General features: G+C 30.2%; 1 protein-coding gene across 1 annotated transcript in view; it reads right to left on the bottom strand.

The window, feature by feature from the left end:
• Nucleotides 1-990: 990 nt before the first annotated feature.
• LOC106477316 (casein kinase I-like) overlaps nucleotides 991-19,481 on the bottom strand; it is a 50,066-nt gene continuing 31,575 nt past the window's right edge. The window contains exons 8-11 of the mRNA XM_013937931.2: nucleotides 17,733-17,878; nucleotides 13,096-13,179; nucleotides 6,390-6,598; nucleotides 991-4,775 (exon numbers count right to left, since the gene is read on the bottom strand). Coding sequence (XP_013793385.1) covers nucleotides 4,724-4,775; nucleotides 6,390-6,598; nucleotides 13,096-13,179; nucleotides 17,733-17,878 — 491 coding nt within the window. The 3' untranslated portion in view covers nucleotides 991-4,723. The remainder of the gene's footprint in view (nucleotides 4,776-6,389; nucleotides 6,599-13,095; nucleotides 13,180-17,732; nucleotides 17,879-19,481) is intronic.

The raw sequence follows: 19,481 nt of genomic DNA, 5'->3' as shown, positions 1-19,481 counted from the left end.
AACAAATGAACGTAATGCATGAGGGATATCACAATTTGAATTGGGAGTATAATTTTGATCAAAATAACCTTAACAGTGTTATGAACAAAAAATATCTTGGTGTTCTAGTTGATCAGTCTTTTAAGCCAACCAAACAATGTGACAAATGATAAACAGTAGGAGTGGTGTATAGTGTGAAGAGCAGGAACAAATAATCAATAAGCTAACAGATTTTTTTTTATGTAATTAGACACAATGCAATGCCAGAACACTGTATATTTATTTGACCACAGACTCAGACATGTTCTGCACACATAGTAAAAAGAGCTAGACCTAAGTACTATCTGTAATGCAAACTTGCTTTGGTCATCCTAGGCAACTTTAAAGCCTTGCTCATGCCACTCACTACTGTAGATAGAACACTTAGTAAGAAGAAAGCAGCAGAAGTGGGATATGATATGTGTTAATTTATGTTATAACTGAGGTCACACTGAAACCAAATCCTCATCCAAAGGAGTTTTTGTGGTTGTTAAGGTTCTTTTTTGCTAGAAGTAAGATCTAATCTCCATGGATACCCTTGTTAAGCCTCAATTACATCTCAAAATGAAATGATTCATGCTAGTACTGAGACTGTTTATGAAGCTGTTTTAAGTGACATTAAGGCTAAACTTTTCCATCTGCCTAGACACAATAACTGTCTGCAGCAAACTGGACAATTTTTTTGTTATTACTAATGTCAGTGAAAATAGAGAAGTACATAGCATGATCTTCCACTTGATAATCTGTGTAACCAAGGATATGATGGCTATTCCACTATATCTTTACTTTGTACTGGACTGCAGATACACAAGAAAGATTTGGCTTCAAAGGCATATTACGTACACAGGTTTGCACACCACTTAAATTTAATGGTTGTGCCAACAAAAGCATAGGTCCTAATAATATAAATGGATCTTTATCTATTTCATGGAATTATAATTTATTCCTGAATAAATCCAATTAAAAGCTCAGAGTAAATAAATACTTTTAATGAAATCCACATACTATACACTTCCAATCTCAGGAGTTAGTGTTTGCTTCCTGCATAACTGATAATGTCAAAGTATACAAGAAAAAAAAAAGAAAGAAAAACTGTATATTGTTGATCTGTATAAATGACCTTTTCTAAAGAAAAATAAAAAAAACATTACACACCACAATGAGAGATAGTAAGAAAATTCTTGACTTGTATATGTGATTTTTATACACAGGATGTTTTTAAACAATTTTCATACTAAAATATCTCACATTTCAAATATTAATTCATAATATTTTAATGCATTAGTAAGAGATATAAATTTGAATTAAAATGTAGCATTATATAAATTTCCAACTAACTTAATACTATATGTGAAGTTCATGAGACTTTCAGGTGAACATGTTTATTATATAAACTTTAGTTATTTTGGGCCTTTTAAGGTAGTTTCTGGCCACTTTAAACACCTGGCTGCTAAACAAAGCACAAAAAAGTCTGTAGGATTGTCAGTATCTGGGCACCGAGCATGGGACTAATGTGTTTAAGAGTAAAAGCATATGTACAAATCTGTAACTATTATGTAACAAAAATCATACTTTACCTCAAATAAAAACTAAAACGATAACACACGTCTTTATCAGTATGTCATGAGGTAATGAATACAAACATGCAAACTGTGTAATAAAAGTTCTTATTTGATTAACGAGTCAATCAGATTTGATACATTTTCAGAAAAACTAGACAGTGATCTTAGATTTATCCTTGTATCACTTCAAGTAAACATTAATTAAAGTTATTTCATATTCAAAATTCATTGACACTTGCTACTTCAGTGATTTCCAATAGTGTATAGCTACATTTCTATTCATTATAATAATGACTACATTTCAACACATCAGACAATGATAAACAGTTTCAATGCTCATTAGACTATTATTCTTACAAATAATTATGATGAACATTTACATATTTTCCTTCTGGCTAAAATTTTAAAACTATGCAAAATTGAGTGAAATTAGAGAAAATGGATAAAATACTTGTTTACTCATTAACTTTTACCTAGTTGGAACTTCTCACATAAATAATATGCAAGTTTGTGTGTTTCTGTACCTGACAGTAATTTACAGTATTAAATTTAAATAGTTCAATATGTATTTTAAATATCTATAATATTAACATTATAAATTTCTTAAATAGTCAAAACTACACAAACCAAATGTGAAAGAAATTGTATGAAGCCTTACGTGAGACAATGCTGCTTCAGTGCTTTTTTATATTGCTGAACATGCCCAGTCTCATCTAGTGTTCTTGGGTTAAGAGCCAAAAACACTGCTAGCAGCAAGAGTACCCAACTGATGACCTAGGGCAAAGTGGTCACACAAGTTTTTTGCCATTTGCCCATTACTCATAATTAATGCTATTATTATTACTAGACTTCTTAGCAGTTCTGGTAGAAGTTATTACATAACTTTCATAACAGTAATGTACATATATATCTTTTATTTCACTTAGAAGCAGACAACTGGTTTTATGCACACACATAACTCCAGATTACTAACTTGTTTTCATTCCACTTTTTTTCCATTATTCAGTTTTATTTGATTAATTTTCTTTTAATAAAAAGATTTACCAGATAAAAATGTTGTTAATGCTTGGTTATAATATTTTTGCAATCAAACCTCTGTATTTTAATTCAATATTTGTACATGGTTACACTGTTTTAACCACTTAAAATTTTAAAAATGGGGATTTTTAAAGATACCTCAAGAAACAGGAGCAGTCATCCGATGCTGTGAAAATGCTATTGAATAAAACAGAACTGTTGAAAATCATGTCTTTCTTATTTATTAATGGTCACTTGGGCTGGTTTAGAAATTTATATATATCTGTATGTATGTACACAGTAACAACATAAAAAATGAAATCTTAGACATTGTATATACAGATAGTTAAGACAACATACAAGCATGAATTATATCTGATATAGTAAAACAGGAAAAACCAATCTTAACAAGAATGTTACATCACAAAATTATCACATTAACTTTCACATATATATACATATATATATATCTCAATAATCACCTACTTAACTTAATTAAGGACATTTGAACACATGCATATCACAATTACTATTGAGGAGTCATTAGAATAAACATATGATGTAATTATACAAGGTTAACAACAGTGCAGTGAATTGAATATAACTTTATGGTGACAATGACTGAAAAACACAGCAGTGAATAGTAAATAAGTACATAAATTGTTTTTCTACAATTTATTTTAACACAGCATAAACAAATGCCTAAAACCTGGGCTAACATTTAAAAGTTTCAATTGCGCTAACATTAAAGTACCTTAGCACACAGTGAAGTATACACAACAGTTGTTGTTTTTCAGTGAATTTTACATTTTCCTTTTCATTTATGGTTTGTTTGTTTTTTGACATCATATGAAACATTTTATTATCAGTTTCTTTGAGTTTCTTATGATGACACACCTGCAGAAATAACATTGTGACAAAAAATTGGAGACGCTTATCTACTTGAGAAAAATCTGATTAGTTACCACAAGGGGCACCATTTTTATCATTTCATACTTCTATCATAAAGAAAAAATCTTCTGAATATAAAATCTATAAACCTTCTTGTCATGCTTACATGATAACTGGATGGAATAATATAAGAAATTAAATCATGAAAGGAAGAATATACAAACAGACAAGATAATACTTCAAATAATCAGTTTTCTGAAGCATTGAATCTTCATGACTGATCACCAATTTCTTTTTAATTAATCAATATATATATATATTTAAAGATTATCAACTGTGCTGTCAAAAAGTAAGGAGGGAATGGTTGCACAGAGGTTTCCAAAAACTTTACTATTTCACTGATTGTATAATATCCAGAGTTATTTGCAAAACATGATTCGGAAGAGCATTTCTAAAATTCCTTTTTTTTTTTACCAAATTGTTTTTACAAATATAGAGAGAAACTTTGGTGAACACTGACAGACTGATTTGTATTGTGTGTTTCAAAGTCAGAAGAATGATGGTGTAAATATGTATCAAGGCTCTTTAAAGGCATCTTGTTAGATACCTACAACCATTGTTTATGAAGTTTGAAGTCTAAGGACCAGCTGCTTCAACATTTTAATACATGGCACATTATCAACAAGGAAATTATCAATATGATGAGGGTTCAAAAATGTACTGACATCCAACAGAAAAAAAGTTTGGAGTATCGAAGACACATCATTTATAACACGGCAATGACAGTGAGTAAAACAATTTCTTCTCCAGATGCATGACATTTTGTACTTGGGATCAAAGCAAGAATGCTGAGCAGCTGAGGAACTACAATGTGACTGGGATTCTCAGGCCGTTCTGAAAGACTAAGGTTCCAATATCTAGTGACCATGGCTACAGATATATAAGAAGTGTTTGCAAAGATAAAAATATTAAATGTGACATTGTGTGGTAGAAGAGAACTTTTATATTAAAATAGCATCAGTTTAGCTTACTGTTTGTCAGAAAAACGAGAACACACAATTATAGGATGTGATACAAAGAAAGAGTTGAAGGAACGTAGTGCTGTCCTATTAACAGTTTCATCAAGATGGATGTATGAAGTGTTAAAACTTGCCAAATAATAGAAAAGTTAAAGGATTTTCTGAACAATGTCTAAATTATATTACACAACCAAGATCTTCTCACTGTATGGTATATTATTTTTGTCTTACAGGTTTTTTCTTCTTCTTCTTGAAAAAACAGCAACACCTAGAACACCACAAAGTTGATGATGTACTATTCTTGTACAGAAAAATTTACAAAAGTAGTAAAAACATGTTTACTGACTGAAAACAGTTTTCTTGTCACAACACTTATTGAGAATTGAAAATACAAACAGTATGAAAAGACAGAGAAAACTAATGAAATAAAAAAGTGAATAATAAGCACCAATTTCTAATTTTTTTGAGATTTTAGAAACAAAATTATTTCTTTCACGAGCACTACGTATTAAAATCATAACAATTAACACAAACACACTGCCAGAATATATTGTTCATTTCACATTTCAAACCAAAAACTACTACCAAGAAGTTAAGAGGAAATACATACTATTTATTAAAACACAAATTATACAATAGTAATTTATTATATCTCTACATTAAACAAAGAAAAGGAAAAAAATTCCATAAGCTAGAAAATGCACATATTACAAGACAATTGTTGTAGGAAACAAGAAAGCAATTAATGATAGGCTAATTAATATAAATACATGAAATGAGCATCTTTAGGACTTCTTTCACAAGAAAAAACCAAACAAGTGTGATGATTCAAATTTCCAAATGAATTTGTGCATACAAATTGCATGGGTGCTTATAAAGTGATGCATAATGATAGGGAAATAGCAAGAAAACATTTATTATTTAATATTACGAATATTTGCATTATATTAGTAAAGTTAACCAGTTTATGAAAATTATAAAAAAAGGAAAAATTAGACAGCACTACTATGTTTAAAAAGATTCATTTTGATTTTGGTTTCTTTCTTTGCTTTTTACAACATACTCATCAGATTTATTATGTATGTTCTCCGTCCTCCTTCTTTGGTTTTGTATCTAATAATCTCCAATTTTCTGAATTTTAAAATGTTTTCAATTCAATTTTATTGCCTTTCATTGCCATCTTCTTTGTCTGCTTCATGAACAAATTAAAGTTATATTACTTACTGCTCAAGAAATTTTCATGGATAACATATTTTCATTTTCCAAAGGAGTATTTAAAATTGTAATGTGATGTGAGACTGAATATGGTTACATACTTAATTGGGTTTGCACGTGTGGAAAAGGACTTCTTTTTCATATAAAAAGTTTGATAAGTGTTACAAATATACCAGTATTGCAATATTCAGTAAGTACTGCTCAAAATTATTAAAAATTATATTGTTTGACACAACTTCCCTTGGTTTACTTTTGACAAATATTGCACATCAAGGTTTCTGTCATAATTTCTAATTTATTTCTACCCTATATTAAATCTGAAAGGATACTAAAGGTGCTGAAACTCATTCAACTGAAGACACTTAAATTGAATAAATAACAGTTATAATAATGTTTGGTTATTTTACTATCAATATACTAAGGGCAATTATAAAAGTAATTTTGAACAAAATGTAAGATTTGTTTATACCATAACAATATTAGTTACTTAAGCAGATTCTACCAAGAAATATGTCATAAACATTATCAATGCAAACACCTATTAGCTGGAATAAAATTCTACTACATATTTAGAAAAATACTTACTGTATAAAGTAATTCTACAGACATGCTAAATAAGTTAAGAATTAAAAACTAAAGCTCTACTTAAAAGAAGTTTATAACTTACTTTGCTTCTGAAATAACTTCAACCTCTACGGGTCCTGTGATGGGTGTGTTAGAATATCCAGTTCCTGGATCATCATTACCCAATTCTCCATTAGTTGAACTCACAACCTGTACTGAGCCATGACGATCAGCAAAGGTTAAATGTCCAGTTAAAAAGTTTCCACCAGATGGCCTCTGATGCTCATTCCAAGCAGCCTTCTGTTGTGCTCCCTACAAATAAATGATTTTAAATTCAAAACACGTATACCAGTTTAATAAGATACTAAAATAGCATTGCATACAAAACTATGTACTCCTTTTATTTAGACTTTAAAATACCTAATACTTAATTCACATTAACTAACAGAGGCAGATGTTAAAGAAGAACTAAAAATAAATAAATGTACAGACAAATAATCATGTTACAAAATATACTTGTGACACTAAGTACTGAAAGTAAAGCTATCGGAGAATACACTAGCACTCTATGTAGGGAAGTCGTAGACACCAGTACTAAAGCAATACAAAACTAATCTGGAATTTCTCCTCCACAGGTCACCAGAAGCCAGATATGAAGAGCTACCTAGAATAGTCAATTTATCTCCAGTGTTATCCAAAATCAAAAACTGGCGATTAGCCAAAACCAAGATTTCTTATTTTTGTTCATCATCATCTTTCTTCAACAGGCCTGACACCTACCTAGTTCTAGCAGTAACTTTAATTTTATCATCATTTGATAGAGCAAAACTGTCTTCATGATCTGTGACTAACTATTTTATCATCATTATATGGAAGATTTATATAGCTATAGAATACATTCTATAACCTAGTAACCTACGTACGCCATCTCTAAAAAAAGTAAACAAACAAGTATAATGAAAATAATTTATCATGAAATAAAAAAAGCTATGTAGGGCTGGCTATTGAACTTTAAAAAAAGGAACCAAACAAAATAGGTATGGAAATGGTCATATCACTTGATCGGTTAATGATCACATAGCACACTAGGCTGTCTCAACTTTACATGGAGAATTAAATCCCTGCATAACTGGCTTCCTCACTAGCAAAACAAATAGAACCAAAATTTCCAATCATAAAATGTTACTCTATTGTAAAATAGTCATAAAAGTAGTATTCCAGAGTTAATTAAATGAAAGGTATAATATGAAAATCTGAGGTTCAGTTCAAACAACAAGATTTCAATAGACAAAGTGGAGAAGCCAATAATATAGGAATTTTATTCTCCATGTAAAGTCAAGACAGCTTAGTCTGCTATGTGATCATTATATTAGTCCTACTTGTACTTTGATCCTACCAGTTACAAAGCATGAACTAGGAAAGTATTAAAACAATTACACAAAAAAAACACAAAACTTCAAGATCTGTGCAAAATGTAAGGACGATGCAGATCAACATATATTTTACTTGTTTAGCTAACACAGGTTTTTCATATTAAGGCAGGACTCATTACCTCCTTTTATAGTTTGAAATTTTATAACCTGTATGTGTAGCAAACATGTCACTTTCATTTACTCTGCAGAAAAATGTTTATGTATTTATGAAAGGTTTAAAACCAGCATACAGAAATGTTACTATTTTCTGCTAGTTTTAAGGATAACGGGTTTCTCTTAGTTTTAAGGATAATGCTAGTCTTGTTTGGTTCCTTTTTTCAAGTTCAGAAGCCAACTCTACATAGCTTTTTGATTTCACAATAATTTTATTTTCCCTTATACTTGTAGCGATAATATTAGTCTTTGTTATGGTTGGTAGCCTATATGATCATCCACAGTTTTACTGGTAATTATTTACTAATTTGTTTTTATTATTATTATTACTGTTAGATGGTAATTAATGCTCTACATTTCCACTGTTAATTTTCTACAACCTTCAATGCAGTTCTGAGAAATACTATGCCCTATGTTTCAGCTATTATTCTATTGCTATTTGCAAGATAAATGCATATATAAAAATTGTTTTTTTTAAAGAGTAAAACTGCTTTATTAGATTTTTTTAACTAATGGAATTAAACAACACAGCAACTAAAAAAATAGTTTTAAAACTTATTATTAATCTGTTAGAAATTTTATTTTTAAATCAAAATATGGTGATGACATTAGTTTTCTCCAAATGCAGCCCTGTAATGTATCACTAAATCTTTCTTGGTCTCTTATCAGCTAAGCTGTGCATTATCTATGATATTAACAACAAATGAGCTTAACATTAACTAATGTTATAAGCAAGCAACATGTTTGTTTTGAATGCCTGGATTTCATCTCTTACCATGAACATATTGAATTCACAAGTTAATGTAACAAAAATATCATATACTTTTGACTTTACATGTGGAAAGTAAATGTATTTTGACGGTCTTAGACAATGCAGTATTAAAAAAAAAAAAATTCTTAACAAATACCATCCGTAAAGTTGAGAAACAACAAATTGTTTGTTTTGGTTTGTTATGGAGTTCTGTACTAGCCGTCCCTAATTTAGCAGTGTAAGACTAGAGGGAAGGCAGCTAGTCATCACCACCCACCGCCAACTGTTGGGCTACTCTTTTACCAACGAATAGTGGGATTGACTGTCACATTATAATGCCCCCATGGTTGAAAGGTCGAGCATCTTTGGTGTGACGGGGATTTGAACCCACAGATTGCGAGTCGAGCGCCCTAACCACCTGGCCATGCCGGGCCAAAACTGCAAATAAATAAAGTAGTCTACTATTATTTTCTAAACATCTTGAACACATTAAAGTAGTGATGAAAATTATGAAACATATGAAATATAAAATATAATAAAAATGTGTAACTTCTTGGTAATTATCAGACGAATATATGGATAGTCATAGCCTAATTTAAGCTTAAAATTATTTAATGTCTAACTTTTGAAAGTATTGTCTAATAATGAAAATTATTTCTTTCAGTAAAGGTTCACTGTTTTTGCATCATTTTACTTTCATTTACTACTTAGGTTCATCTGTCTTACTGTATATCTCATTTTAACCTGCTTGTAATTAACAGTATTGGAAATAATTATGAAAACTATTCTAATGTACAAAACTTAACTGCACCAGATTACAGTCACATATTGATAGTTTACCAGCATTATGTCCATAAAAAGTAGAGGCAATCATACTACCCTTAGCAATAGTGTGGTGTATGGATTTATCATTACCAGAACAAAAATACCACAAAACAAACACATAGAAATCAAAGTTTTGGAGGGTGACAACTACTCCATGCAGGGGAGTAAAACAAATTTTCATGTTTAATTATGAGTTGTACAGAAATTCTGACAACGGTACATGAAACTAGCATGGTTGATAATAGATGTAGTTTAGGTAGAAATCCAAAACTCTTCAAAGTTAAATAGCTCAAAGTATGCTCTTTAAGTGATACACAACCCAGCAAAGGTCATGCCAATGGCCTTGCCATAAGTATACATGTGAATGTTATCATCAGCACATTAAGATATACATTAGCTTGAAGTGGCCTCACCAGATGTGTTGCTGATCAATCACCACTTAGGAGAGATAACCAAACCAAAATACTGAAATAGGCACTAGAATTCAAACAATGGGATAAGCAGTATTGAAGGAGGATGATCTTTACATAAGAATCAAAATTTAACTTGGCAACAATCAGCAAGTTTGTTTGAAAGCAGAGAGGAAAACATTATCACAGTCAACATACAAAATCTACAGTAAAGCATGTATGAGTACCAGTACAAATGTGGACTGTACTTCAACCAAATGTATGCAAGATCTATACAAAAACTGATAGCACCCTGACTGATGACAGATAAAAATCACACTGTAATCAATCATGCTGTTCCCTCAAGTACAAAGACCTGTTGGACAGAGGTTCATCTTCCAGCAAGACAGTTACTCCAAGCATATAGCAAGTGTAGTGAAATAACAGAAGGAAAAAGTCAGTACACTTGCGACCATGGCTTGGACTGCACAAAGTCCTGATGTGAATATTGTTAAGGCTGTATGGGTTTACACAATAACTGAGAAAGTAAGGTGGCAACCAAATAACTTATCTGAATTATGGGGAGTAATAAAAGACACTTGGAGAAGTGAACATTATTTTACAGTTATAGACTGATAAACTTGTGGTAACTTTCAAAACAAGGTGTACTGCTCTACTTAAAGTAAATATGAAATACTAGTTCCTTGTACAAATTATTTGGTTTTCAAATGATATATTGACCGTTCCCAGTACTCTTTATATGTCACTCCTGTGTGTATCGCCTGTGCGTTTCCATAATTATTTCTGATACTGTACATGCTGATGTTAGGTGATGCTACCTAACAGCAACATGTATATAATAGCATTAATATGTAGTTTAATCCATATAAAACTAACTAAAAATTATTAAAGTTTATAAGCTGTTTTTAACTGCAGCAAACAAAATATTTTATTAATATTAGGTTCATTTATTGAAGCGTTCAAAATTGACTTCCACTTATTTATTAGCCTCAGAATAGATTATTAATTGTTCTCGGTTTTAGTACTGTTTTCAGTGCTTATGAAGCTGTGCTTGTGCATCTATAAGAATTCAACAAATCTGAAACTTTCCATTCTTAAGAACTTTAATACAGCATTGAAATAAAAATTTGCACCAGTAGAGACAAAAATAGAAACCATAAAACCAAATATTAGTTCATTAAATATGCAAAAATTACATCCTCATAGCATGCATTAAAGAATTTGAAACTGTTGGAAGCATTTCAATGAATATTTTTCATCTTTACAATATCTGTTTTGAAGCTTTTCACAAAAAATTACTCTTTAAATTTAAAATCATTCTACCTTTTTATCCCATTACAAGATTGACCAGATTCTGCATGTCGCATAAAAAGTCGTGAAAAGGGATGGCATAAAGTTGACAAAAAGTACTGTTTACTTGAGGCATTATAGGAAATGCCATGAGATTAATGAGTTATTTTGGGGCCACTGGTCATTACAAAGATAGTAGAGATTAGTGCATTGGAAATGTTCTCAACTTATTAAATCACTTGAACAAATATGTGCCAGTGACCAACATTTTTATGAAGTTTTATTCTGTAAGCAACATAAAGCTAATGATTTCCAGAAAAATATTAAATATTCAACCACTTTATCAAGCAAAGGAGCAACCTTCTAATTTGAAGAGAAAAACAAATAATAAATACTACAGTGCTCAACATGGTCATTTTAAATCTACAGCCATAAATTTTTAGTCAAAAATTTAACAGCCATACCTTGACGTGATTCAAACATGAGGCAATAAACACAAGCTAAAGAAAGTACACATCAAAATATTTAACTCTTTTTTTGAAAGTATAACAAGTTTGTCTTCATTTCAATTTTTATTTTATAAAAGACAAATAATGTAATTTCATTACTTCCACTAACCAAATTACACTTACAAATAATATATCTGAAATACATTTTATTTATAGTTAATGTATAATTTTCTTCTCCGCGAGTAGATAAAAAAAAAAGTTGTAGCTTGGATTTGAAATAAAATAAGCACTATGCTGTTCTTCAAATATATTTTATTTGTTCCTTTAATTCCTTATGAGCCAATTGGAATTTAATAATTTGTCAGTCAAGTTTTCAATAACATAAAAAACATATTCTGTATTCCAACATGAGGTGTCACTAGATATCTTTGATATTTAGGGTAATTAAACTCATCATCTCCTCAACTGTTTATGAAAAAACATACAGTTCACACTTCCTGACCATGTAATATTATTTTTGTAAAACAAACATTCCTGATAATCAGTACCATGTTTACAATAAACCATGATGGCAATAATTACAAATGATAAAAACAAGTGTTCCACTTCAATTAATACAACAATCAGACAACAGTTAAGGGAATTAACAGCAATAAAACTTAGAAGCATTACAGATGAAATTTGTAGGGGTTTAATGATGTGTTTGTCATATGTACAGTGGTTGATTTTAGTGAATTTAAGGCTGTTGATAATAGTGGTGAATAAATAAAAAACCACATTCAAAATTTTGGGCTAGCTTTTTTTAATTTTTTTTCCCAAAGAAATTCATTAATCAACATCTTTTTAGTGTGATTTTTTTAAATAATCTCCAAAGTCATAAATAATTCCAAATGTAGACTGGCAGCTCGAGCAGTGTAATAACAAAACCTAACTAATGAGATGTAGTAATCTTCTGAATTAAAAATGAGCACATTCTTTTAAAAAAGACTTAATTCTAAGCTTCTTTTCTTTGATTAATGATATATTAACATCATCATACATTTATCAACAACAGCTACAATTAATATATTGTACAGGAAACAAAAAAAAAAGTATGTACAAAAAGATATTAGATTGAAAGCAAATAAATACACAATTTAATATATTGATATACATGTAATGTTTTCATAAAATTTGTTTATCAGATTTGTACCAGATACATGACATAATAGAGAGCTACCAGTTGATGTACTAAAAGCAATAGGCCCTCATACCTTAAAAATTAAGAAAAACTCAATTTCATCCCAACATACATTTGCTGCCCGTTATTGTTATGTGAAAATCATGAGAAACATTTTAAAACACCAACCATACATAAAAATACATAATATAAATCCTATTTTAACTCCACATGTTACATAATTATACTTCTGTCATTCTGCCATTTTTAATTTCTGAGTTTGATAAAATTAAAAACATGTATTACATTTTTATTATTTATGATTACTTCAAAACTTACTCTTGCATTAGAAGTGATATGTCTTTCTCTGTTGGGTGAAACTACAACTTCCTGAGCAATACTAATGGAACCCACAGGTGTTGCCTATTAAAGTAAAAATTTTAAATTAAAATGCTTATTCACATCTAAAATTCCACAGAAAGAAATATATACCTTGTAAGATACATAAATATTGTCTAATAATTAACAGATTTTATCAACAATATTTGAGACCCAGAAATCATTATGACTTAAATACATCACTTTTGCATATTACTGTACATTTGGACTTTATAATGTACTAAGTATAAGGATAACATAAAAATTCCTACTTGTTTAGAGGAATGCCCTTTTTCAGATAAATCTTGTTTAATAAACTACTACTTTAGATGTGATTTAAAACAATTTAGAATCAATGCCATTTTTAAGGGACAAATCACAATGGCTAGTGTTTAGAAAGGTATAAATAGACTAGCAAATCTGGAAATTTAATAGCTTACTTAAATACACTTCAAGCTTGAATATGATTTTGGAATGTGCATATAACAATTTAGGCATCAAATAAATTACAAAATACTTAAGGGACACAAACTATCAAGACATTTTTGGTGCTTAAAAATACAAACTCTATGATGATAAAAACCTCCTAATACTACAAAAATTGTCAGAATTAGTTTAAAAATAAAAACTGTTTCCCAAGAAATATTAAAATGATTTGGTAACTTCATAATTGGCAAAGAGCTAGTATATATATACAAGGAAGATTGTTTTCTAAAAAGGAGTCTGTATTGCCTCCTGAACACATTATGAAAATAGTGAATGGATCAAGACAGTTTAAATAAGAATACTACACGATGGTTGGGTTACTCAACAACATGATTACTATAAAGAACAAGCTTAAGTACAATAATACATTCAGAAAAAAAAAGTAATACATGTATGTTATGTGAACAGAACATACACATATTACTTTTTTTTCTGAATGTATTATTGTTCATTATAGTAATTATGTTCAAATTACATGCTGGTACTTTAAAAAGTAGATATAATAAATAAAACTTAAAATTGCAAATCTAAATTAATAACTTGTTTCTACAATACATAATAGAACTGAATTCTATTTTACTTCTCTTTGAATACTCAAATATAACAAAATGTAGATTTTACTTCTGTGGACAAATATCACTTCTCACCTCAAAACATTATTTTTAAGAGAAGTTTAATAATCATGTTGTACTTTTGCAAAAAATATTTCAAAACATGAAACATGCAGTAAAATATTTATATTTTATAACAAAATTTCAGCTATGTAATAAAATTAATTATATATATATATATATATATATATATATATGTATATAAAGTCATTTGATCTATATTGTATAAAAGACTGAATTTCAACAGGTGATTGTACCATTAGTGTGGTTTTAATGGGAAACATGCTTAATATGTCTTTTAGACCCTTAATCCAAATTGAGTGTATTACAACTTCAGACATTTAAGGCTCAGATTCTACTAAGTACTGCTTAGGCCTAACAGTTGAAAGATAATTCCTGTGAATATAGCTTATTATTAGAGTTAACAATTAAAATGTTGGAATAATCCTGAGTAACATTATTGCATTAGGCCTCACAGACCATTATGGAACTTTATAAGCAAATTGTTTAAGATGCACAGTTTAACTTGGAGATATTAACCTCAGATTATTTGGTTTTACATTATGTAACTTTTTATATTTGAAACTAGGGATATTTTCTAAATACAGACACTTTAGGCTTATATTCTGTTAAATGCTGTCTAGGTTTAAAACTCAATACTTGTGAATAATAGGCTCAGCATGTAGCAGTTGTTATATATCAAAGAAAAAAATATATAAGAAATAAAAGGAGTATTACAAAACAAAAGTATTTTATTTATTAATCCATTTATTTAATCATTACTAAAGCCAGGAACGGGTCATTCACAGTCTTTTTAGTTAGATTAAGTTGGATTGCATACTTTTTAGAATTCAATGCTCATCGTTGAATTTTCAACTTTACGAAACAATATACCTATTAAACCAGTGGCGTGCAATATTTTTATATGGCACATCCCCTTCTAAACATTCGTCTTGTTGTGCTTCCTTACTCTGTATAACCTATTTTACTGTACATGTCATTTTCCCATGTTAATTGTTGTTACTATATTACTTAATAGTGATAATATTTGTATGCCAGTTTTTAAAACTTCTTTATTTTTAAATTTGTACTTTCATACATAATTCATATGCTCCTATAGTCATAGATGCATGACGACCTTACCAACTCTCCATGACAAAGTACTTTTGGTTTGGTAAATTTCATTTGTTCTTTAACAAGGACAGATTATACTTAAATCAAATTAATGTTGGACATTATTATTAAAAGAACCTTGAGAAGATAATCAGAGGAGGAGATGGGAAAGCCTATGCTAAACTCATCAGCAGCATTGCCAGAATGGAAGTAAACCCCCATTTGTAGAAGGAAATTGAACATGTGGAGAAAATATAGGAAATGTGCATGGGGAGAAACAGGCATGGGGGACATTATGCAAAAAGGGTTGGGTGATAAGGTTAGGTTAGGGAGGCCTTAGACTCCTACTAGTTAGAGTTGTTTATTAGCATCTTGGACAACTGGGGCTACATGCATGGACTTGGAATGAAGATGTAATCTTAACAAATCATAAATTTTAACAAATCTAACATATATAAAAGCCATTTTCTACCTTTTAGTAACACACTAAAAATTTGTTTAGAATATAAAATTTCAAGTTATAAAGAATGATGTCATTAAAATGTTTGGTGTACCAGTAATGATCTAATAACATCACCCTATAAAAAGTAATCAGATGATGGCACTTTTTTTTCAAGAAACAAATTTTAAGCTAAGCAAAAAAAAGATTTTGACACTCATTGTAATTTAGGGCTCTTTCTAAATGTTAGTTATTGTAGTAGAATGTGTGACTGTTTTCCTTTTATGATAAAGGGTTAAGTTTGGTGAACAAAGCTCATTTAAGGAAAGCAGTGGCCTCTGGGAGGTTTTTACAAAACTTCAACCTGTCTTTTTTGACAGGTAATGTAAGGCTAGTTATAATAAAAATAATAATAGCCCTCATCATCATCATAAGTTCAAACTGAAACAACAAAAAACAAACATAAGCCAGTTGACTAATTTATTTATTCATTATTCATGGTTTAGTAATAATTCCTCAAAACAAATTAAATTATCAATTTAAATCAACTGACAATGTATAAGGAGTTATAGATGGATTAACTGGCATTATCTATGCTTCTCAATGTTTTTAACACAAGAAGTACAATCACATTAATTGCTCTATTTAGTTATTACACACCCAAAATGTAATTACTTCGTGTCTGTAGCCAGAAAATGGTGTAATATGAGTAACATCATTCACTGTTATTTTTATCAAATGCCAAAATAAACAAAATTAATTTTATTAAAGTATATAAGACTTCTTATTTATTGCACATTAATACACATAATAATAATAAACTAGTACAAAAATATGTGCTTGATCATAACATAAAAGGAATGAAATTCATTAGTTAAGGATCACACGTATCCACCATTGTAGACATACAAGTAACACAATTATCTTACTTAATAAAAAATTATTTTGCTCTTTTCTGAGGATCTTTGATAATCCACATTTACACACACATATTCCTAATGTAAAAATACAGAGGCTGAGTATGTTAAACTAAAACGATTTTGAATATCTTAATAAGCAGATGACTAAACAGCCACAGTCAATATAAAGTATCTGTGGAACAGAATGTATCAGAACTTCATTTTTACATTTCATAGATAATTTGATGCTATCAAAAACTGATAGCTTTTGGGAAGGGTATGTAACAGTCTTTTCAATATAAAATATTCACATATTCAATCATAAAAATGTGTTTAACTTGAAGACTTGGAATTTCAAAGATGGGGATATCCCTTATACTTAATAACATTGAAAAACAAAGTAATACAGGTCCACATGGGGCACTAGGGACATCCAGAAAGAAAACATGATGCACATCCCAACTATGGTAAGCGTGGCATCTTGTAAAATACAAGAATCCACAAACACAAAGGTCATTGACTAAACACTATTCACAAGCACCAGACAACATTATGCAACATAATCAACAAGGATTTCCTACACTGAAAAATAGGCCAACCTAGTGTGGGTTCACAAAGATAAGGCTGCTAATCATACCACTCATGTCAACCATCAGATGCTTCTAAAGTTGAAGAATGATATAAGCTTTCATTCTATTCCACACACACAGACATATTGGTCAAGTCACCAGATGTAGCAAATACGGATTTCTGTGCAATTGGACACTGGGAAACCATCATCCTCATACATTAGATGGATTATGGAGAGTTTTCAAGGAAGTGAAAAAGACTTATAGTTGAGCTTTATGTAATGGAAACTACAATGCAAGGCTAATGCAAAGATGAACAGTCGCTAGACAGAGCATGGCGAGATGTGGTGAAATGAACAGAAACAACATTGTGAGGCTCAAAAAAAGTTTAATATAACATTCTCAACCCTATGTAGTTTAGGAGAATTTCTACAGTTGTAAATAAAATTGGCATGGCACTTTTAATTGAGGAAATGCTTACCTGTTGCTTTCCACACCAATCAAAATCTGTATCCAGATAACCATTCCTATCAAAAAGGTCCTGGAACAGCTTTCTTAGGTAGTCATAATCTGGAGTTTCAAAAAAATCCAGCCTTCTCACATATCTTAGATATGTGGACATTTCCTCTGGTAAAAAATATAATCACCATCAATTAGCTACTAATATGGTTGAAATACAAAAAGAAATTGCAAAACAATTTAAGTCTTAATTCAGAATCAAAACACGTGTACTAATTAAAATGATAAAAACTACAAGTGTTGTTATCCCAATTTTTAAAAACAAACTATAGTTGTACTGTTTCAAGTCACAGGAGCTATTTCTCCAGTTTCTGATGTCTCTCTATCAATAATGTTTGAAATAAAAGTTCATAAACTTTTGTATAAGACAAAAAGCTGTCCAAATAAAACTGTCAAAAACTCTTTTTTAAATATAAAACAAGTTACGTAGAAAAATGTCGTTATGAAGAATTCAAAATTTTACTACAGCTACTTTGCAACTAATTATGTTGAGGCATACACTGAACTGTATATTCCTTCAGACTGTTATGCCCAATATGTTCAGTACTAGCAAGAGCCTTAGGAAAGTCTATGTAGTTAGTAAGTGTAGAAAATCTTTTCTGAGCCCTCTACGACCTTTTGGCTCAGGTGTCTCTCATGGACAAGAACACTGTGGAAAATATATTGCAGTTTTAAATACAGTAGATACAGCTGCATGAACAATATGATCAATTACTGCCTCAATGCATTTGTTAACAGAGACGGGAGGTTAACAATGGCAGGATAAATCTGGGAGAGAAAGATGAAGGACAGCCAGTTGACTTTCTTCGTATTTCACTCTGGCAAATAACTCAGGTGCCATAGGCTGTGGCCAATTTCCTTCAGAATGGTAGGAAAATTATCACTATACTGTCCACTTCCCCTCACAAAAAAATTAAAAGGTGAAAATAATGGACAAATCTATGATCATAAACGTCAGACTCAAGGCTTCAAGATAGATAATTTCTCCAGTACTGGAGAAAAAGATTCTGATCTCAGAATAAACACTACACAGATCAATCCCACCTATCAACACTTACACCACCACTCCAGAGTGGATTGTGCTCATTTAAGTCTGCAATAAATAATAAAGGAAGATACCAGGTGACATGTATAGAGCTTATTGTGACAATTTAGCCAAAGGAGATGCAAGTAGAAACAGCCTTCAGAATCGTAATGAGTGGGACAGACATTGGGGGAGCACGTTGAATGAGCAGTAATGCTATTCCACCATGAACAAAACATCAAATAACCTATCTTTGAACATTAAAGAAAACTGCCAATTGGTAGTGGAATCAGCATATTTCAGGAATGTCTCTTTTAAGGATATACAAATAACATGATATGAGCCAATAAGTCTGAATATAATTCAGATGAGAATGAAAATATTGACTATTCCACTTAACTCTTTCAACCCGGGCTCGTAACCATTTTGTGCTTGTTATAGTTTTCATGCTATAACTTTTAAATTAGTAAGCGAATGTTAATTAAATTTGGCAGTTTATCAGTAAACATTACAATGCTTTAATATGCACAATATTTATTTTTTATTAAGTTTTAAGGTTTGTAAAGTAATGTTTCTCTCATGCCTTTTTTTTTTTCTTTTCACATCTTGCTTATCTATCATGCAAAGTAATTTTTATCTTAACATTAGAAATACTTTTATGCATCAGAAAATTTCGAAATTTCACAT

The sequence above is a fragment of the Limulus polyphemus genome, unplaced genomic scaffold, assembly GCF_000517525.1.
Source record: "Limulus polyphemus unplaced genomic scaffold, Limulus_polyphemus-2.1.2 Scaffold7, whole genome shotgun sequence".
Classification (NCBI taxonomy): Eukaryota; Metazoa; Arthropoda; class Merostomata; order Xiphosura; family Limulidae; genus Limulus; species Limulus polyphemus.
Note: the sequence above shows the minus strand (reverse complement) of the source record. Positions and strands in the feature narration are given on the sequence as shown.